We start from the raw sequence: 22287 nt of genomic DNA, 5'->3' as shown, positions 1-22287 counted from the left end.
GTAAGCGCGGGGGCGTGGCCGCCGCATCACCACCCAAAGTAGGCGGGGCGCAGCGACGTCACGGCCACGCAGAGGCGGCCTGGACCGGGTTCGAAAACGCCGGTCCTCTCCTCCTAGGGCCGACTGCCACCTGAAGGCAGGGGCAGCGAACACTCACTAAGCCAGCCCAGTCACACTACACGGGGCCGCAAAACGTCCCTTCATGCATCCAGCCCCTTCATTTTACAGATCACACCTTGAAGCCATAAAGGGATTCTCCAGCTATAAACAACCCGAAACATAAGAGCCTTCTCCACACAGGGGCTTGAATCATTCTGGTAGGAGAGCAGAGTCTAGCAAGAATGTCCTATCACTAATCTCCCTTTTCTCCGGACCAGGAGGGCGCACCCATCAAGCCCATCTGAGGGCCCAACCTCCCAGGAAACCTCCTCAGATCCCTGCAATCATGCACAGGGGAAGAGGCAGGAGTGGTGCCAGGTTACAGAGAACAGCGCCACAGTACCAGCTCTGGGAAGGATCCCCACCTATAAACACCTTCTCTAGAGGGAGCAGGCCATAAAGCAGAAAGGCAGTGAGCTTAATTGAATTCATGTTTAATAATTACAGGCACCGTGCCCCCCCTTCCCCCTGCCCAGGCAGCAGCAGGGGTGGTACAGGGGCTGGGGCATATGCCCCCAGCAGCGAGGACGGCAGTCCCGAGAGTGATTTTCAGAAAATAAAAAAAAGGACCCCAGGGGCAGGCGTTGGTGCCCCTCCCCACCCCAAGACACACCAAATTTCAAGACTTTATATATAATATATCTCTGTGCCCCAGGGGGAGGAGAGGGACACCTGGCGGCATCCTGGAGGGGGGCCCCAGGCAGCCCCAAGCCATCCTGCCTCTTCAGCCACTTTATTAGTTCAGACACATCACACTACAGGCACCCACTGCCACCGCCGCTGCTGCCGCCCCCCTGCAGTCCAGGCGGCTAGCCGGGCCATCTGTGTGTCCATGGGGCTCCAGGTCCCCGGCCCCACCAGCCCTCAGTTGTGGTCAGACTCCTCCTCTGCCTCACGGAGCCACTTGAAGAAGGCTGTGACAGATTTAAGGGCCACACCCTTGCCCTGCTGCTCAGCGGGGTCCTTGCTACTCTCCCAACTGTAGAAGGCATCCTCCTTCACCACGTCCTCGTCATATAGCGCATCAAAGAACATCCGCAGCAGGTCTGCAAGCAGGCAGGACAGCAGTTAGAGGTGACTGGCCACCGCCACCCCAGCCCACCCCCAGGGAACCCTCCCAAGCTCCACTGTTCAAACAAGGCCCTGACGCACCAACCTGATATTTGTGGCCATTCCAGAGTGACTAGGCCTCTGACAGGATGCTAATCTCATGATCTGAGACTGCTGCACAGCAATGAGTCACTTGGCCATTGGAAAAACCTTACAAACTTGCTTGGCCTCACCTTGGCAGCCTGAAACCTCTCTGCCCATGATGTATTTAATGGAGAAAACTATATTCAGAATTGGTACTCCTGAATTCAGGAAATCGCTAAAAGTCCTATATATTTTATATCATACATAAAGTCCTATATATATCCTACATGTAACCTAAACATTCACTGCCCCCCAAACAGATCCTGACAACTCTTGATCTCAGTTTCCCTTCCTTCCCCACACATTTCCTGTACATACACACCTTCTCTGGCCTTGACACTTTTGTGGATGCTATATCCTTTGCCGGAAACTTCCTCGTGTCTTGTTCCTTCAGGACTCAACTCAAGCATCACCTGTTCGGACCCTCTTTCTCCTCAACCCCTAGCTGCTGGGTGGCCTTCCCAAACACATGTCCTATAACCCCTGAAACACAACCCACCCCAGTGCCCACAAAGCACTACCAGTCTTTCCAAACCAAACCTTACACACTTCTAAGCCATCTATGAGATGCTGCCAGCCAGGATGTTCTGCAGGGCATGCCCAGCCTCAAAGTCACAAACTGCCTAGGGGCACAGTCACCTGCTACCCCCACCCCATAGCAATGGGCCACAGCAGGGCAGAACCTTCACTTACCCGTACTTACACTCCAAATCCCACGCATACCCACCCAGGGACCCCATCCAATCAATTATGCACTCTGCCCTGTATTTTCAAGCCCAAGTTTCTCCCACCTAAAAACAAAAAGCCCTGTTTGCAACCACTATCTTACAGCTAATAAAATATTTTGTCTACACTTGATGTTTTCCCTTCTTTCTGTTTCGCTTAAGTATTTCTCAGTCCTTTCTGATCCAGAATCTGTCCCCTACCCCACTAAATACTGTTTTAGCCAGGGTGGCCTCTATGTTTTTATATTCCAGACATCCTGCATTTTCAGGCCTGCTCCTACAAACGCTCACAGCAGCATCTAGCATTATCAACCACATCCCTCTCCTCAAATTTCTTTGCCCTTGGTTCAGAGGGGCCTGTCCTCCTTTGGTCCCTACCAATATGTCCGCTCCACGTCCTTGGGGCTGTATCTCAGGCCCTTATCACTCTCCCTCAGGCAAGCCCGTATCCTCTTATGACTTGCACATGAGTTACCCTGTGCCGGCATTTCACAAAGCTGCCTCCTGCCCTGACCTCTTCTTTTCCAAAAGGACCCAGATACCCCAGCTATCGATCTGACATCTCTTGATTCCCTTACTCAAGGACCACAACTCAAGTTGATTCACCGTTGCCTACCCCAGCAAATGACATCACACTATGGCCTCTAAACCCACTGTGATTTAAAAACCATCCTGGGAGTCATCCATGACTTCTAATCTCTCATGGCCCCTCCCCAGACCAGTGTAACCAAAAGCTGCCAACTCCATTTCCTAAGTATCTCCGGATCTGCCTCCTCCTCTCCACCATCACCAGCAAGGCTGAGCCACTGGTGCTAACACTGCCACATCCACTCCCACCCCATTCCAAACCACTCTTCCCTCTACTGCCAGGATGATCTAAAAACCAAAATCAAATTCCTTTATTCCTTGCTTAAAATCCCACGAAGGCGTTTTCTTGCGCTCAGGCTAAAGCCCCAGACTCTGGCCATGGCTTACACCCGGCCCTGTGTGGTCAGGCCCATATCCCTCTCTTCAGCCCCATCTTGCCTCACTTAGGACTGGTTGCTGTGCTCTCCCACACTGGCCTTTCTTCAGTAGTTCTTTTCCCTGTGTCAAGTTCTTCCTACCATAGGTAGAAAGAACACACATAGTGTCTTCGTTTCAAGCATTCTCCCCCTCCCCCCCCTTCCCAGTTGTCGTGGAGCGAATTACCACTCATTACCCCTCAGACCAGGTGTCCTCCCTCCGAGAGCACCCCGTCTTCCCAGGCTCATTGCTCACGCCAGTACTAACTCCAGGCCAGCACAGGAAATTGCTTGGCTTCCTCTCTGTGAGCATGCCAGTGCCCTGACACATACTTATGTTCTGAACGCATAACCTGAGACATGTTCAACGAGACCTCAGTCTCCTCATGTGGAAAATAGGGGTAATGCCATCTACCCTAAACAACATTTGTGAGGACTACATGAGGCAAGGTAAGCAAAGCATTTCAGTCCTGTGCCACGCCGTGGGGGCACACGGTACTGGGAAGATCCTATCATTTATCACCTCTGCACTGTTGGCATCAAACACATGGCTAGGCACAAAACAGGCAGTCAATTACCCTTCAAGGCTGTGTCTAACTCCTTCCACTTGTAGGAACAACACAACACAAACCTAAGAGGAAGGAATGAAACCCGGAGGGCATTTTGCTCTCTAACGACTACATACCTTTCTTGGATTAAGACCCTTCCATGAAGGGTCTCATGCCCTGCTATCTGGCAGTCCCTCCACCCCACCCCTGTCCCCATGGCCTGGCTCTTACTGGGAGGCTGTTCTAAGGTCACTACAAGGGCCTGGAGGGCATAGAGCGCCTGTAGCTCCTTCTGCTCGTCACACAGGTATTTCTGCAGCAGCTTCGCTCGCGCTTTCAGCACTGCAACGTCCACTCGGAGGGGAGTCTCAACTACAAGAAGACAGGGATGAGTGGAGCAATATACCCTTACCCCGGTTCAGAACTGGGAGGCCAAGGCTGACACCCACCTCCCTCCACTTGTCTGTCAGGCCCACCCTTGCCCCTCCATCTCCCTGGTTCCTCTTACAAATAATTGCAGAATAGCAGACAGCCGTCATGAGGGCTCGAACTAACGTGTTGGATACTATCTGCTGCTCACTCAGGTTGGCCTGTATGGGAGAAACAAATGATCCCCAGATTCTGAATTGGGCCCTTCAGTCTTCATTCTTGCTGCCCCCACCCCCACCCTAAGAACTACCTTTCCTTTATCGATATCCAGGAGAAACCTACCTCTATCCAGTCGAACACCCGCTGGTTACTGCTGCCCTCCTTCAGCAGCTTCTCCAGCTGCCTATTTAGCTCCTCAGACGGGAGTGCCCTCTGGCCAGGGGCTTCCGACTCCTCTCCCAGGGTATACTCCACCTTCTGCAATGGAAAAGGCCCGCAGTTAAGAGTTAAGGTTGCCAACGTGAGACAAGAAAGAAGACTGGCCAGCCTCAAACACTAGAATTAACCCAACTCCATCCCCAAACCTGTTCAGCGACGAATGCACCAACGTCCTGGCCTTCAGGTAGAAATTCCTTCCAGCTAAGCCCAGCTTCTCGCCACAGCGTCCCCACCTTTTTAGGACCCTGGAAAACACAAGACCAACCCAACTTACCAAAGCTCTCTCTCTCCAAGGACCCAACAGCTCTACCACATTAATCCAACAAATATTTACTGAAAGCCTACTAGGTACCTGCTAGGCATTAAGGATGCTATAGAAGTACTAACAGGCACAGCCCTTCCATTCCTACAGTCTGGTGCAGGGCACAGATGTCAGTCAAATAACCACCCAAATAAATAAGCCTGTCCCAGGCGCGGTGGCTCACGCCTGTAATCCTAGCACTCTGAGAGGTCGAGGTGGGCGGATCACCTGAGGTCAGGAGTTGGAGACCAGCCTGACCAACATGGTGAAACCCCGTCTCTACAGAAAATACAAAAATTAGCCAGGCGTGGTGGTGGGTGCCTGTAATCCCAGCTACTCGGGAGGCTGAGGCAGGAGAATCACTTGAACCCAAGGCGAGGGTTGCAGTGAGCCAAGATCGTGCCACTGCACTCCAGCCTGGGCGACACAGCGAGACTCTGTCTCAAAAAAAATAAAATAATAAAATAAAATAAAAGAGAACTTGTCCACCACAGTGCTATGACACTAGGGTAGGAAAAATGATGTAAGGGCCTCTAGGAAGGGACAACTTCTAACAAGTATGCTTGTTTCCTAAACCCAGAAAATCTTAGACACAAATATACCCCATCCCTAACACGAATAAAAAATCCTCATAAAACCAGCAGTCTGAGCACATTTTCTGTAAGAGGCAATAGACTATGAAGACATCACTCTTTTCTTTATAACAGAATAATGGCACTGGCTCTTAGCAAGATTACTGCAGTTCACAGATTTTAAAACATGCCCATTTTTTCACATTTTAACTAAAAGTTGTCTTACAGCCGATATATATCTTTTTTTTATTTTGAGATGGAGTCTTGCTCTGTCGCCCAGGCTGGAGTGCAGTGGCACAATCTTGGCTTACTGCAACCTCCCCCTCCTGGGTTCAAGCAATTCTCCTGCCTCAGCCTCCCAAGTAGCTGGGACTACAGGTGCACACCACCATGTCCAGCTAATTTTTTTGTATTTTTAGTAGATACAGGGTTTCATCATGTTGGCCAGGCTGGTTTCCAACTCCTGACCTCACGTGATCCGCCTTGACCTCCCAAAGTGCTGGGATTACCACGCCCGGTCCAGTCTTTTCTTTCTTAACAGCGCATCAAGAATGTCTTATAATCTATGGCACTCATAATCTATGGCACCTTGGAGTGGATAAAATACACAAATAGTTCAATATGCTTATTTGTTGTTAAAAAACAACAACAACTAGTCCCGGTACATGTCTATTTAAAAGAATTAAATGATGTTGACATAACAATTCCTTTAAATCCCAAGTGTGATTCCTCCAGGTTCCAGATGGCTGAACTCTTCAAACTGCACGCACTCACCCCAACTTCTCACTTCCACAAAGTACCACACTCAACTTACCTTTCCCCATCTTTTTGCCTTTATATTCACTAGTTACCAATTAACTTTCACAAAGCGGCTTCAGCACCCTGAAATCCTCCTGTCACGAATATTGTCAAATATTCCTTTGCAACCCCACAGTACTTAAGATACTCCACTCTATTTCAACTGTTTTATGTCATGCTTTACTGTTGTTTTTATCAAGCTGTCATTTCTTTTTTCTTTTTTGGAGACAGAGTCTTGCTCTGTTTCCCAGGCTGGAGTGCATTGGCACAATCTTGGCTCACTGCTACCTCTGCCTCCCGGGTCAAGTGATTCTCCTGCCTCAGCCTCCTGAGTAGCTGGGATTACAGGCGCCTGCCACCACGCCCAGCTAATTTTTGTGTTTTTAGTAGAGATGGGGTTTCACCATATTGGCCACACTGGTCTTGAACTCCTGACTTCATGATCCACCCACGTCGGCCTCCCAAAGTGCTGGGATTACAGGCGTGAGCCACTGCGCCCGGCCCATTTCTTCTTTTTTCTCTACCAACTTGTTTCTTGTGCTTTATTCATTGCTGTATCCCTAGTGCTTAGTATATGACAAATGATCATCAACAAAACCCTAGTTCAATGAATGAATAAATAAACGCATCAATCACGGGCCTAGGGTCTTAGACTGCCATTCTCCTCCAGTCTTGGCCAGAACTCATGATAGGAACTGGTGTGCGGGAGATGGCCCACCTCAGTATTTCCTCTCCCAGGTACCAACACAATCCTGCCATCACCATCACTCCACTCCACTAATGGACCATGAAGCTTCAGGGCCACAGCAAACAGCCAAAACCACCCCATGGGAGGCATCTCTGGACTCCTGGCCCTCACTCACCATGCTTTTGCACAGGAGGCCCAGGATCTCCAGCAACAGGGAAGCAGCTTTGCCCAGCGGTCTCAGAGGCTTTGTAATCTCCCTACAAGAAGAGAAAAACCTAATGCTGACAGCCTCCACAGTTCTCTCGCCACTACTCCATCTCCCTCCAAACCAGGGTATCCAGCCCAGCCATTTCCCTACCACCTTTCCTCTGGTCTTTACCTCCCCTGAATTCCACCCAGGAGAACTTACCTGAACAGCTCCCCCATGGGCACCCCACCTTCCTGCAGAATGGGTGTTACCAGTTCCGCTAGGTAGAGCCACACGTGGGGGATGTCAATTTCCATGTCCTCAGCCAATTCCAAGATTTCATACAGCCTGCAAAGGGAATTCAAAGACAAGACATTCTAGGCCAGGTCCCCACTCTCCTTCTGTGGCAACATGGCATGGCTAAGGGATCAACTATGGAACCCCTGGGAACATTTTCTAGACATGGGGACAATTATCTCAAGCTAAGGCCACCTCTGTGTCCTTAGATTGTTTTCACCCCCCTTAACCCCCCAAAGTTATGTTGACCAGGATGGTCAAGGAACCTACACTGCTTTTTTTTTGTTCTTTTTTTTTTTTTTTTTTTTTTTTTTGAGACACAGTTTTGCTTTTGTCACCCAGGCTGGAGTGCAATGGCACGATCTCGGCTCACTGCAACCTCCACCTCCCCGGTTCCAGCGATTCTCCTGCCTCAGCCCCCCAAGTACCTGGGATTACTGTGCCATCATACCTGGCTAATTTTTGTATTATTAGTAGACACAGGGTTTCACCATGTTGGCCAGGCTGGTCTAGAACTCCCAACCTCACGTGATCCTCTAGGAATCCAACCCACCTTGGCCTCCCAAAGTGCTGGGATTACAGGTGTGAGCCACCGCACCCAGCCAGGGAACCTATACTCTTATGCAAGGTTTCAAGGGTCCCAAAAAGGAGATAGAAAATTGTGGGTCTGTATAAGTAGGACGCCCAGAGAAGCCAGTCATACCCTTGGTAGTACTGAGCAGTAGACAGGTGTCCAGCACAGAGCAGCTGGTGCAACAGCTGCCCCATATGCTCACGAGCAATGGCACTGCGCTCCAGCGTAGACTCGACACCATGCCGTACAAAGATGAAGAGCAAGGAGGGTGAGGCCAGCTCCTGCACACACTGGACTGCCTCCTGAGGGGTGCAGGGCACAGCAGGAAGAGACCAGTCACTGTCTGACCCAGACCCCGCACCCCTATGCCTGCCAGCATGATCCCTCCCTGCCCACTCCTCAATCACATGCCGCTCCCACTGCCTACTTTCATGTCATTGAGATGGAGGTATTCCTCAATGATAGCCTTGGATTTCTTCTCTAACTCCTCCTCAGAGAGAGCCTCCTTTGGGGGGCTCACTGGCGGTAGGGCAGCTTCTCGCTTCACTGTGGGAAGAGAACACAGATTAGAGGGACTTTTCAGTCTTCCCAGCAACAAGATTCGGAGCTTTCAAAAAGCTGGGGACCAGCTAGTCCCAAGGCAGCCAACGCCTTGCCCTCCATTCCTCTCCCAGACTCTCACCGGCATCCCGCCCACGGTCCCGATCCTCCGTGAGGCTAGCTGCCTTGCGCAGCCCCTCGGGCTGGGAGGGCCGTTCTCTACTCCGCTCCTCCACTTCCTTGCTGAAGCTCCGCTTGGTAGCAGGTGTCCGCGCACGATCAAGCCGGTCCCCACGGTCCCCTCCTCGTTCACTCCGCTCTAGGCGGTCTCCTCGGTCTCCAGCTTTCTCGCCTCGTTCTCGGCTCAAGCTACTCCTGAAAGACAGACAGACACATTTTCACACACTTGCACTGCCCAGGCACTTATGTAATTACACAACATGCTGAGCAACTGTTGGGCCTTGTTCTTGGCATAACGAATATGCCCCAATCTAACCCAAGGGCTCCAACCGGGACAGGTATGAAGAATTTCCATCCTATGGCAACAACCAGAACCCAATCATGGTACCCCCAGTGTGAATAACAAAGATGTCCAGGAAACCTCACCTCTGCACCACACGTCTATTATCTGTGCTTTCTGTGGGTACCGCTTGTTGAAGGGCCGAGAAGCGATTCAAAGTACTAGTAGCTGGGCGAGCAGCTTCTGATGCTAGGGATGCAGAAAATCCGTATTAAAATATTTTTCTCCTTTCCTGCATTTTATCCCCTACTTGCCAGTTTAGGACACTTGGTCCCAGTCCCAAAAGTAAAGCAGTTCAATCCCTGGAACCACAATACAAACCTCCTCTATTGCCTGCATTGCCTAACCACCTTGTACTGAGGGCCTCCCTAACAGAAAAGGCTCTGTCCTCAAGGGAGCTCTGATGGATAACCACCCAGCTCCTGACACTGCCTCCATACCTGCGTCTGAGGGCTTGGCTCCTGAGCCTCCGCTGCTGCCCTTGCCCCAGCTCAGTCGCCCTCCAGGTGCAAAGAGCTGGTTGTTAGAATCGATGGAGCCAGGCTGAAGAAGAAAAGGGGAGTGGAATCGTAAGTCTAACTCGGCTGAGTCCCTTGGCCAGCACCACCATATGCAGCCAAACAGGTAGTGAATGGCCCAGTCCAGGGGTCAGAAAATCTTTTTTAATAAAGGGCCAGTCTCTATTGCAACTACTCAATTCTGCCACAGTAGCATGAAACCAGCTGTGGATGATAAAGGCATGGCTGTGACTATGTTCCAATAAAACTTCATGGACACTGACATTTACATTTAATTTCCACAGCATAAATTACCGTTCACTTTTTGATTTTTCACAACTTTAAAATGTAAAAACCACTACTGGGTCCTGGGATGTATGAATGAGCTGGATCTGGCACGTGTGTGTGTGTGTTTGCCAAACACTGGTCCAGACTAATGGAAGTACCACCCTCCCTCTACAGCTGGCAGGCCTGTCTCTAGCAATCCAACCAGTTAGTCTAAAAGGAAACATTCAGCTGTCACCTTCTCAACCTTAGAAAAGTGAGGGGACTAAGATCTAAACCTGAGCTAAATCACCCACTCCCACACACACCCCTACCTTGGTGATCTTGGTGAGTCGTGAGGTGTCAATGGGGCGGCTACCTTTGCTGATGGGTACTGTGTTCCAGCCACCATCATCCACAAGTGGAAGTCCACGGCCTGACACAAAAAGAGGGGCATACTGGAATAATGAATAAATCCTAGCAGCCCCTTCCCCCTGGGCCACCCCCAGCCTCCCTTCCTCAGATCCTCAGTTCCATCATGGGGTCTCAGTGGCCCAGACACGTGGCACTAACAGGAAGTCATCAGAGGAAAGTATAACCTCCCGGTCCCTTCACTGCTCCCTTCTCAATCCCAGCCTGGAACTCACTGATGGGCGGGCCTGGAGGACCACCCCGACGCTTGTCACTGCCCTTGGCCATGAGCTGCTGCACTTTGATGTGCTCTCGATGTTCTTCCATCTCAGCCTCCTTATGGATCTGGTCAATGGTCTTGGGACCCTGATCCCCTCGGCGTGGCACCCAATTGCTCTGTGGAGACAGAGGGCCAGTCACGATGATGTCAGGGAAGGCTAGACAAGGCAGTGTCAGAAACTGGAGGCAGCAGGCTGGCAGTGGGGAGGAGGGGGACACACACCCCTCGCAGATCCAGCACGTCCTGCAGCATAAAGCGGATGCGGGATGACGTCTTCTTTTCTTTAATGATTTTTTCCATCTGGTTGAAATACTGATCCATTCGGGGCTAGGGAGGAGAAAGGCATCAGACCAGGAACTTCTCATGTCTCACCTATAACTGCAGGCCCCACCCCTCCTCAGGCCTTCCGCCCCATCACTGTGGGCTCAGTGAGCCCCACATGTTTCAGCCCATCCTCCTCCAGATGCAAGGACCTCTACCTTGGCTTTTTCAAAGTCCAGGTCTTTGCCAATGGTGGTGAGCAGACGACAAAGGCACTCAAGGGACTCTTCATCATGGTTCTTAAGCAGTTTGACCACACAGTCATGCATTATTGCCTCTGTTAACATCTTCAGCTTGAACAACTCTCCAATAAACTTGATATTCCCTAAAGAGCGTCGCCGGGCTATGTCCCGAGCCTCTTCCAGCTCTTCCTTCAGGCGTCCTCGTTCCTCTGCCTGCCATTCACGGGATAGGGATTGTGTCAAAAAGATAACCAGCCACTCGGCTAAAACCCTTTTCTACCTGGATATCCAAACCTAGCAATAAGCACTCAGTCCTGAGGCAGGCTGGCTGGGCATAGTGGCTCACGCCTGTAATCCCATCAATTTGGGAGGCTGAGGCAGGCTGATCACTTGAGGTCAGGAGTTTGAGACCAGCTTGGCCAACATGGTAAAACCCCGTCTCTACTAAAAATACAAAAAAATTAGCCAGGTATGGTGGCACATGCCTGTAATCCCAGCTACTTGGGAGGCTGAGGGAGGAGAATCACTTGAACTCGGGAGGTGGAGGCTAGCCAAGATCACACCACGGCACTCCAGCCTGGGTGACAGAGCAAGACTGTATCAAAAAGGAAAAAAAAGTCCTGAGCCAGAGAAATCCCCAAGACACCACTATCTCCATTCCAAATTCTACAGCTGAGTAGCATCTGGGTAAGGGAAGGAGGTAATTGGGGTATGGAATCGATAGTGGGTTTTCTCTCACCGTAGCAGCTTCATCCATCTCTTTTTGCTTCTTCTCAAAAACCTCATCATCATCTTTGTCTTTCTCAAACTCCTTCTGACATCGATTCAACAACAGCTTTCGGAAGTTCACAGTCACTGTTGGCTTTTCCGTAGTGGGCACTTTCAGCTGTAGGGCAGACAGAATGTCACACTCAGACCAGTCCTGGGCAGGGAAGGCCCTCCAAGAGCCTTTAACTACCTGACCCAGGAAGATCTCTGGCCCCAGCTCTGCCTCCTTCCAGCTGGAAGAGGCACAAGTTGGAGGGGAACCAAGAAGCTGGACTCAAGGAGTCTTGGGAATAGAAATGGGCAACTAGACCATAAGATTTAGAACCCAGTGGAAACTAACCGCCATGAGGCAGCGGCACATGTTGGCATAGGCCACAGAGAAGTTGGGCTCTGAAATGGCCTTCTCAAAAATGAGGTCAATGACCCCTTTGAGGCGTTCCTCGGTGTCGATGGCCAGCTGCGTCACTTGCTTCATCAGCTGCTGGAACATCTGGGGTGTCAGTTTATTCAGGATGGAGCGCACCCTGCGGAACAGGTCCTGGAGGGAGAAGAGACAAGAGTTCCAGTGAGGGTCTCAGAACAGGCTGTTGCGAGGGACAGGAGGGGGTGGTGGGGACTTATGCATGACAGATGCTAGTGATAAGGACAAAAAGAAGCAAAGAGGGCACAGATGGCAGACCTGGAGAAGAAATGGAGAGAGACCAAAAGCAGGACTTGTCAGTACCTGGGTTTTGCTGCCATCAGCATCCTCTTCCCCTCGATCCTTATCAGCCGCCGTCCGCTTGCTGCTGGGTTTCCAGGCTTTCTCTGCTTTGTTCAGTTTTATATCTTCGGTCATTAACACCGTGGCAATGATCTTGCGTGGTTCTTTTCGGGCGCCCTGCTGAGAGCGCCGGGGTCCCAGGCCAGCCTGCTAAGCAAGGGATGAAGACAAGAGGGGACATGAAACTAGTCAGCGCAATATGTGACACCACTACTACACGCCTCCAGGGCAAACCCCTCCCCGCTAGCACTGAGACACAAGCGAATCATCCACTCCCACTCCTTGCTCACCTGCCCCTTTACCCAGCCCCACTCACCGGCCCTCGGGGCAGCTCCCCACCTGGCCCACCCCTTGGGGGCCCACGGGTGCTAAGGGTTGTCCGGCCAAGGTTGGCAAAGGATGGAGTGAAGTCTGGGCCACAATTTATGCCTTGTAGTCTAGTGGGATCCAGTGGCCGCAGTGGTGTTTTATTGGCCTGCAAAGAAGACAGAAAAAGGTCTCAGAAGCAGGCTAGGGCAGTTGACTACTCTTTCAGGACCTCAGGCTCCTCCCCAATCCATCCAGCACAAACTTATTGTCCCCTCCCCAACTCAAGCCACTAACCTTGTCCAGCACCACATCACTGATATGGGGCAATCCCTCTGGCTTCTGCATACTGGCAAAGATGAACTGAAAACCAAGCAGGAACTCACGGTCGTAACGTTTTTTCTCCTCTAGGTTTAGAGGCTTCCACTGATCTACAAGGAAAACAGAATGAAGCAATCATACTGCCTCCTCTGGCCCTAATAAGAAAACCCAAGCCATTCTTGACCCCTTTCTTCAGCATACCTGACTTATATTCATACTTCTGTTCCCCGGGCTGGATGTTCTCAGCATTGTGAATTTTGTCTTCCTTTGAGTCCCAGGTCTCATCTGCTTCCTCGGGACGTGGGGGCACACTGCTGCCCTCAGACTCTGGGCCTGTATTGCTGCCTGCAGGAGGCTGATTTTCCACCTCTGGTACTGCTGGGTTCGCCTAGAACAACAGAACATCCAGTTTTGGTTGCAGAATGACCACTGTTCCATACCTCAACTTGGCCCTCTCCCCTCCCGTTTTCTGCTCCCTTACCTCCTTGAAGGCATCCAGAAGGTCTCCAACAGCCTCCTTCTTATTTAGCTCCTTAATTTTCCGTCTCCTCTTTGGCACAGATACTGCCACTAATTAAAAATAAATAAATAAAAGCATGGATCTTTGCCTATAATTTAAGGGGTACCCTTAATCCCTGGGAAATAAAAAGCAGGCAAAGTACAATATTTCCCCTTTGCATCACCCTCTTTAGGCTTAAAAGTCCTTAATCTAGTTCTTAGATTCCATTGCAGGGACCCAGAAACATGGCAAAAATGGGAGGTCATCAAGGAGGGCAAGGAACCATATCCCCTAGCCCGCCCTACCTCTACCGTCCAACCACACCTTACCTTGAGTGGCTGCTGCTGCCTCTAAATTCTGAGACAAGTTGGCTGGAACAGGGGTACTCTCTGGGGGGAGTAGTTCCTCTCCTCCTTTCTCACTCTCAGCTTCTCCTGCTTCTTCTTCCTCTTCTTCTTCTTCTTCCATTTCCTCCTCCTGAGCTGGGGAAGTAGCTGAAGGAGCCATAGCTGGAGTAGCAGAGGGGATGGTGGGGGGCGCCACTGATGCTGTCACCTCCTTGGTCTGCTCCTCTGGCTCACTGACTGGGCTTAAGTCCACAGCTGGTGGCGAGGGGGCTCCGTTGAGCAGTTCCTCAGGTTGGGCAGTTGGTGCAATGGGCACAGGCGATTCGGAGGGGCAAGCTGGGGGAGGAGCAAGCTCTGGGCTTGACTCCACCTCTGGTTCCATATCTTCAGATGGGACCATGCCATTAGGCTCATGAATTTCCACTGTGTGAGATGCCAAAGTGGTGGGAGCCTGGAGAGGACTGGAAGAGAACTCAGATTCTGGAACCGGTTTGCTAAGTGTCACTTCTACTTCCAGTATGGGTTCAGCAAGAGGAGTGGGTTCTGGAGAGAGGCGATATGGCTCCCCAGTTTCACGGGAGATGGGAGTTGATTCTTCTACAGACATTTGTATAGTTGTCATAGTGTCCCCAGGAATAGAGAGGACTGCGAGATTAGGCTCAGACCCCGGTTCCAAGACTGGAGATGGTGATGGGGTCGGAGAAGGTGATGAAGGCTGGGATTCTGAAGGGCTATGCTCTGGGCCAGGCAGCCCTGGCCGGTCCGCAATGATTGCTCCCTGTGACCGGTCATCTGCACCATAGGAAGGAAGAATGAGCGACTAAAGGCAAGTGCTTCACTGCTGTTGTTCCTCCCCACCCTCCAGCCAAGGCATTCCCAACTTAATACCCCCTCATCATCTTCTCCCACCTAAGCTATACTTCCACTTTCATCCAAAACCCAATTCACCCTCAAAATCCCACAACCTGAAATCTAAGTCATCATTCTCTGGTACCCAGTTCAAGTCACTCCACCACCTCAGCATTTAAACTGTTAACATTCCCTTTCCCCATAAAAGCTCCGTCCCACCCGCTTACTTACCTGGCCGGACAATGACAGCAACCTGGGGCGTCTCCCCATTAGCTTGAGGCTCCAGACCGCCTCCCGTCTGCAGGACACAAAGGGTTACCAAGTTTGCACTGAAGAGTCCCACAACCCTTCTTTACTAGAGCCATTTCTACTTTAGCTCTGCCTAGAAATCCAGGAAAGCAGGGAAATAAATCCCTTAGTTGAAAGAAAAGATCCAGGGACTTGGGAGTCCAGGGCAGAACAGACATCCCAGCCAGGGTGCCACTCGAAAAGCAGACGGTACCTGGGGAGGGGTGGGTGTGGAGGCAGTGCGGGCCCCAGACATGATCTCCTCCGTGATATCCTTTCCTCCTTGGTTTGGATCTCGAATTCGGATCTGGGGAAAGAAAGCCATAGGATGAGTGGGAAGCAGGAAGAGCCCACCTCTCCGCCCTGCCCCAATCTTAAGACTCTGGGCCAACTCCCCACCCCCCACTGGGAAGCAGGTAGGTAAGTGCCAGAAACCCCTTGAGTTCCATTTTCAGCCCATCTGGCGGCTCTCGTAGTCCGTGCCCCAGCTCCCACCCTTAAGAGACCCTTGACCTCACAGAGCAGCCCTGTACATCACAATGCCCCTCCCTCCCTCATCCCTACCCCACCAGCAGTCCCCAAGTCAGTGGCTGCACACCCTGGGGCCCAGGACCCCCATCTAGCACCCAATCGGCTCACTTGTGGCTAGTGTGCCTGATCTCTGGGGGCAGGGCCCAGATCCAGTAGGTGGAGCCAGGGTGACTCAGCGGCTTCCCCAGCTCTGGCACCCTATTCTGGGCACCACGCCCAGGGCTTGAGGACTGAGCAGAGGCGGAGGCCTTGAGAGCTTCCAGGACTGGGGGGCAGGGGGGAATGGGGGCTGGGGCCACAGAAAACAAACCATTTCCAAGGCAAGCCACCAGAAACCCAAAACCAAGCATAGTTCTTCCGACCCCCCAGCACCCAGGTCTCGCAGGAACTTCCTCACTAGCCACTTCAGTCTTCCCATGACCTGCTTCTATGCTGAAATCATAGTATCTTACAAAGAACCTGAGCACTCCACAGACCCCATTCTCTGCCCACTCTCAGCTCCTTCCTCCTCAAGTCACTGCTCTTTCCAGCACAATGTCCCAGCAGCACCTGACCTTGATTCTCCCCTTCCCAGATGTCCCGGAGCCCCTCACTGCTACTCACCGTCTTACGCTCCCTCTTGGGAGCAATCTGGGGTGGCTGGTTCATCAAAACTGGGGCGGGGGCCACGCCAGTGGGAAACTGCTGCACCCCTTGGGCTGGATAGTAGGCGCCAGCTTGGGGGAGGGGGGACGGAGAAGAATGGTGGTAGCGTCAGGGCCCAACCATATACTAATGCCTGCCTGACACCTCCCACCCCAAAACCTCTCACCACCCACAGCCGGCCCCTTGCCCTGCCCTGCCCTCCTCCCCCAGGGAATTAGGTGTCTGTCAAAGCTGGGGAACCAGTCTGAACTGCGTTTACAAGAATTCCTAACACTGACACACACACACACACACACACACACACACACACCCCTCGTAGGCAGGCACTCTTTCCCCACCACACACCAGCGACCAGGAGGACTTATGTCTGTCCTTCCACCGTACAAATTACTCTCGTGTGTGTACCCCACCCGCTATCAACATGTACACACATACTCTGAACCTGAAACAGAACCAGGTCTTTGGCTGGTAATGAGAGAAAAAGATTTGCCAACCCTGTTCCATTTAACTTGAGTCTAGTTCCTGTCTTCAGCCCTTTACAAAGGGGCAAATAAACAAAGTAACATTATGAACTAGGCTCAAGATGAAAAAAAATTAATTCCTTAAAGCAAACTATCTCCAAAGTGGAGTGAGTTCTTTTTTTCCCCTTAATTTTTTTTTTTTTTTTTGAGACGGAGTCTCACTCTATTGCCCAGGCTGGAATACAGTGGCACAATCTTGGTTCACTGCAATCTCCACGTCCCGGGTTCAAGCGATCCTCCTGCCTCAGCCTCCCGAATAGCTGGGATGACAAGAGTGCATCACCAAGCCCGACTAATTTTTGTATTTTTAGTTGAGATGGGGCCAGGCGTGGTGGCTCATGCCTATAATCTCAGCACTTTGGGAGGCTGAGATAGGTATCACTTCAGGCCAGGAGTTCGAGACCAGCCTGGTCAACATGTTGAAACACCGTCTCTACTAAAAATACAAAAATTAGCTGGGTGTGGTGGCACACGCCTGTAATCCCAGCTACTTGGGAGGCTGAGGCAGGAAAATCACTTGAACATGGGAGGCAGAGGCTGCAGAGAGCCAAGACTGTGCCACTACATTCCAGCCTGGGTGACAGAGCGAGACTGTCTCAAAAAGAAAAGTAAAATAATAATAAAATTTAGTAGAGACGGAGCTTCACTATGTTGGCCAGGCTGGTCTCGAACTCCTGACCTCAAGTGATCCGCCTGTCTCAGCCTCCCAAAGTGCTGGGACTACAGGCGTGAGCCACTGTGCTCAGCCCCCCCTTAAATTTTAAAATAGAGATGGGGTCTCACTATGTTTCCCAGGCTGGTCTCAAACTCCTGGCCTTAAGCAGTCCTCCTGATTCCCAAAGTGCTGGAATTACAAGCAAGATCCCTCGCCCGGCCAGGGCACATTCTTTAATTTCATCCCTAAATTCCACTTGTTTGTTTTTGACAAGCACAAGTGTATTTGTTTAAATTTTGCATACATATAAACAAAAACATACATGTATGAGAGATTCATACTCAAAACTTTTCCTGATAGGTGATCAAAAAACTTGGAAGCCACTGCCATAAAGAACAGACTAATCCTTCCATAGAATATAAATAAAAAATAGCTACAAAAACCTCCCAAATTTGCATTACATGGGCTCCCAACCGTGGAAGAAGTGTCACACGGAAAGCCTACTAACAGGCTCTCAGGCTGGTGCCTGATCCTAACATTCCCTGATGTGGGGAAGACTCTAACTCTCCTGGCAATAAAATCAAATTTTCTCCCCACAATCAACACCAGTTAAATATTAAGCACCAATTCCTACCGCCTATTAACCTTATCATTTTTAGACCAGAAGCCAAGCCTGGGAAGGGTCTTCTGCTTTAGAAATCAGCAGATGAATTTAGACGCTCCCTTGGGCTTGTTCTCACCTCTGACTCCCTCCCCTGCTTACCGTAGGTCCCAAATTCTGTAGGGCTTGCACCTGGATAGAAGCCTGGGGCTCCTGGCTGCACGGGGTACTGCTGTGTCGGGACAACATATGTGGAACGCCCCTGGTGGGGGAGGGGGAGAGAAGGAGTTGAGGGAGCTATGAGTTCCATATCAGACTCCAAAAAGAACGTAGGTCAAGACAAGCCAGGCCAACTCTGGACAATGACCAGAAGGAAGTCCCACCTCTGGAAAAGCAATGGAACTGGAGGGTCAGGGGGAGGGAAGTGAGAGGTATATGGGTCTGTGGCTTCTAGGCTCCAAGCCCCCAGCCTCACCTGTCCAGGGATGTAGTAGGCCCCCTGGGAGGCTGGGTAGGAGATCTGGGAAGGGATCATCATTACTTGGGATCCAGCAGGGTAGACATGGGCAGCTGGGCCAGGGCGGGCAGGGGCTGCACTCTGCACTCGGGAGGCTGCACTGCTCGGGGGCTGGGCCCGGCTAGGGTAGAAGTGCTGTCAGGAGGGAGGAAAGCAGTTGGCATTGTAAAGAGGAGGAAGTGGACAAAAAATAGCCACTCCACAATGTCTCTATAGCCTGGAAAGAAGTACTGTGGGCTTTAGAACATGGAGACCAATCCTTACAAGACCACTTGACCAAATGGCTAAGCGGCTTCTTGTACACACACACGCCCTCCAAATTCAGATGTACACTTTGCATCCTGTAGAGATTTACTCTCTCACTGCCATGCATACGCACGTCACCTCTACCAAATTACCCCTCTGCAGAGGCTTCCTAACACCGAGATGCACCATGCCTAAGTAAGGCCCTTTCAGGCAACATACCCCCAGCATGCACTGCTCCACCAGCATGTAATGAGGAGCTAACCATAACATGCAACAGCATCCCAGTCCCCAGATGCGCGTTCTTCAAGATGTAGCCCCTAACATGCATCACTCGACCTCCAACTGAGAACCTGGACACCAAACAAGTCACCACCCTGAAGATCCCCATTCCCTATGTCTAGCCCCTGACTAGGGCCGAGGGTAAGGATGAGACCAGAAGACTGTCCAGGGTTAGGAAACGGGTATTACCTGCAGAGACCTGAATCCTCCCTGAGAGCACATGGGGACAGGAAAGAAGAGAATTACCCCCAAGGTGATGGCGGGGGGAGGGAATGAAGGCAATAGGACAGGACAAGAATCCTCCCACTTAGTAAGGAAGAAGTTGGGGAACAGAGAAAGGCAAGGACCAGCTGGAGTGTTTACCTCACCACAGTCCAAAGAGAAAGCAGAGAAAGCAATAGAGCAATGGCAGCCTCCGGTAAAAGGAGCAAATAGGAAAGCAAGAGTTGGCAGCAGGGCCCAAAGCACTGCCCCCAATTCTCAGAGGCACTAGGATCCCGGTAATGCCACCCTCATTGACAACATACTATCCATGGGACCAGCCACCATAAGTAATCAACAGGGCAAGGCGCAGAGCCGAATGAAAGAACACAGAGGATTAAGGCCAGGTACGGGGCCTCCAGTTTCCATCCTAGACCTAAACTGGCCAAAGCTTTCCACTGCTCCCACCCAGGTTCCCTACTCCCCTCCCCACAGCCCCTCACCTGGCGGGGCTGAGAAGGCGTGTTCATTTGTGTCGCTTGTGGCGTACTGAACACCACCGGCGCTGTCTGCCCCGGGGGAAACGCTGGCTGAAGAGGGGAGACCAGAGTTCAGCAAGAGGGGAAGCCCAGGTGGGGCAGAAACCCAAGCTGGTGAAATAAGGGGAGCAGATCTGCGGCAAGAGCCTTAACAATCCACATACCCCCTCCCCGTGACAGCCCCCGGGGACAGCCCAGGGGCCCTGTCTCAATTTGGCAGCAGGCGGCTGCACTTTGCCCTGACACAGATGGGGGTAGGAAAATCCAGAGGCTGGAACCTGTTCCTGCCCGACTGCCTGGTCTCCCCCACCCCCACCCCTGCTAATTCCTCCCTAATTACCTGTGGGAGTCCGGGGGATGGGGCGGGTGGGGGGCCTGTGGACTGTGGAGCTTTGTTCATTTCATTTGGTGCCACATCAGGGTCCCCCCAGCACCTGTTAGGAAAGAGTGGCGCTCAGGAAGAGGAAGGGACCCAAGCTTAAGGCAAATGGGGCGGTGAAAGGGTTGATGCAAGGGCTAGGTCCCATACGGAGTCCCAGAGATGCCAAGAGGGTGAAGCAGAAAAGATACAGCCTGTCCCCACCAACATGCTGTCAAACCCGCATCACTTCCAACCAACCCCTGACCTACTGAAACAGTCCCCTCACTCACCCCCTCGATTAAGAATAAGTCCACGGTGCGGCCTACAGGTTCTGGGCATCCGAGGGCCTGGGGTTGGGAGGTGAGGGTATCAACCTGGCTCCGCGGGGCCCAAGACCAACCAGACCGGAAATTCCAGGTCTCGCTGGCACCAGGCTCCCGGATCACGAAAGGAGCTAGCTGCTTCGGCCGTGGTGTCCCCACCCCCCACCCGGGGACACCGGGTTCGGGCCTGGCCCAGGGGCACACAAGGTACGCCTGCCGCCGGGGAACCCGCACTGGGCCAGAAGCTAGGCCTGCCGCCGCCCAGGAGTGTAGGCCAGGAAGGGCAGGAGTCAGGCCCTAAAAGGCCAGGCGGGCGGCGGCCGTCGAGGAGCCGGTTTCAGGCAAGTGAGGGTCGGCCCGGAGGGCGGGCGGGGCCGGGGGCTCCTCCCTGCCCGCCGCCACCGCCTCCCTCCCCTGCGCCCTCCCTGCGCAGCGCGGGCCAGTGCCAAAGAACAACGTGTCACTTCCCGGCGGCCCGGCCGCGAAGGGGGGAGGGGGCGGCGGGCCGGGAGCCGTGGTGCCTGCGCCCGTGGGCTGCCGGGCCTCCTCGGGTCAGGCCGAGGTGGCATTTCGGAGCGACGAACCCGGCGCCCTACCAGCCCGCGGGGCCCGCATAGTCCGGCCCTGCGCTCCCCACCCCCACCCAGCAGCCAGGCCGGGCCGGGCCAGGCACACGTGGGCCGGGGATCGGGACCCTGGCGGGCCGGGGCCCGCGCTCGGGCCGCGGGGCCAGGGCGCCAGGGCGGCGGCGCAGGGTGGCCGGTCCCGGCCCGGATGGCGGCGGATGCGGGGGGAGGGGGTGGGGGGGCCGGGTCGGGCCCGGACATGGCGGCTTTACCTTCAGTCTCCTTCAGTCCGCGCGGCCGAGCCCCACGCAGCCGCACAGACGTAGTCCACAACCATTTCCGGCTCCCCGCACAGATCCCGCTCGGCGGCCACCGCTTCTCCGCAGGCGCAGCCGGCGCCCCCACGTGACCGGCGCAGGAGGCGGAGCCGCGCCGGGCGATCTGCGCCGCCGAGCACATGGGATTTGCCCCGCCCCGTCACATGACAGCTACAGCCCGCCCCCGTGTCCCTTCCCGAACTTTGAAACTCCCAGACCGATTCCCCTCTGTGTTTCTCTCTGTTCCGCGATTCTTTAGTTCATTCATACTTCAAGCAACCATTTATTGAGTGCATGCTAAGTACAAGGCGAAGTGCTGGTTGGGGGCTGAGAAACTGAAATCAAAGACTCGGCAAAAAAAAAAAAAAAAAAAAATCCGGGAGCGGTGGCTCACGCCTTAATCCCAGTACTTTGGGAGGCCGAGGTGGGCGGATCACGAGGTCAAGAGATCGAGACCATCCTGGCCAACATGGTGAAATCCTGTCTTTACTAAAAATACAAAAATTAGCAGGGCGTGGTGGCGCACCTGTAGTCCCAGCTACTTGGGAGGCTGAGGCAGGAGAATTGCTTGAGCCCGGGAGGCAGAAGTTGCAGTGGGCGGAGATTGTGCCACTGCACTCTAGCCTAGCCTGGCGACAGGGTGAGACTCCATCTCAAAAAAAAAAAAAAAAAAGAAATTAAAGACTCGGTCCTGCCTAAGTAAATCGTGATACAATACGAATTATGCAGGCTTTGAAAATAATTTAGATTAGGTCATTGAAAGGCCAATAACAAAGGAAATTAAAAGGATAGAAACATTCTAACTAGGCTAGGCAAGTAGTATGAGATTTGTAGTTTAAAAAGATCATGGGCCGGGCGCGGTGGCTCACGCCTGTAATCCCAGCACTTTGGGAGGCCGAGGCGGGCGGATCACGGGGTCAGGAGATCTAGACCATCCTGGCTAACATGGTGAAACCCCATCTCTACTAAAATACA

The 22287-nt window shown here is 52.6% G+C and overlaps 1 protein-coding gene and 1 non-coding gene across 19 annotated transcripts; both read right to left on the bottom strand.

Annotated features, from left to right (window-relative positions):
• Positions 1–576: 576 nt before the first annotated feature.
• On the bottom strand, positions 577–21447 carry EIF4G1 (eukaryotic translation initiation factor 4 gamma 1). 18 transcript variants are annotated; one of them, XM_030822901.1, is made up of 34 exons: positions 21268–21388; positions 20397–20453; positions 20086–20179; positions 19710–19796; positions 19195–19215; positions 18439–18615; positions 18126–18225; positions 16145–16257; positions 15225–15317; positions 14954–15020; positions 13856–14665; positions 13509–13597; positions 13229–13415; positions 13004–13137; positions 12717–12875; positions 12362–12550; positions 11978–12175; positions 11609–11755; positions 10846–11082; positions 10589–10693; positions 10323–10482; positions 10011–10111; positions 9355–9457; positions 9001–9103; positions 8537–8769; positions 8282–8400; positions 7984–8156; positions 7206–7331; positions 6972–7053; positions 4584–4682; positions 4342–4476; positions 4139–4220; positions 3862–4002; positions 577–1205 (listed from the first exon to the last, which is right to left on the bottom strand). In XM_030822901.1, exons 3-34 carry the CDS (start codon positions 20143–20145, stop codon positions 1024–1026), a joined length of 4812 nt encoding a protein of 1603 aa, XP_030678761.1. In that variant the 5' UTR covers positions 20146–20179; positions 20397–20453; positions 21268–21388; the 3' UTR covers positions 577–1023. The 18 variants fall into 18 exon arrangements, with proteins under 18 accessions (XP_030678761.1, XP_030678765.1, XP_030678767.1 ...); XM_030822904.1 differs by having other exon boundaries at positions 578–1205; positions 12362–12547; positions 21268–21336; XM_030822910.1 differs by having other exon boundaries at positions 877–1205; positions 19710–19856.
• On the bottom strand, positions 10191–10266 carry LOC115837424. The gene has a single exon (XR_004032468.1). It is a non-coding gene; the product is annotated as a small nucleolar RNA SNORD66 (small nucleolar RNA).
• Positions 21448–22287: the final 840 nt, after the last annotated feature.

Source organism: Nomascus leucogenys, chromosome 11 (assembly GCF_006542625.1).
Source record: "Nomascus leucogenys isolate Asia chromosome 11, Asia_NLE_v1, whole genome shotgun sequence".
NCBI classification, from domain to species: domain Eukaryota; kingdom Metazoa; phylum Chordata; class Mammalia; order Primates; family Hylobatidae; genus Nomascus; species Nomascus leucogenys.
This window is presented reverse-complemented; position numbering and strand designations above follow the sequence as displayed.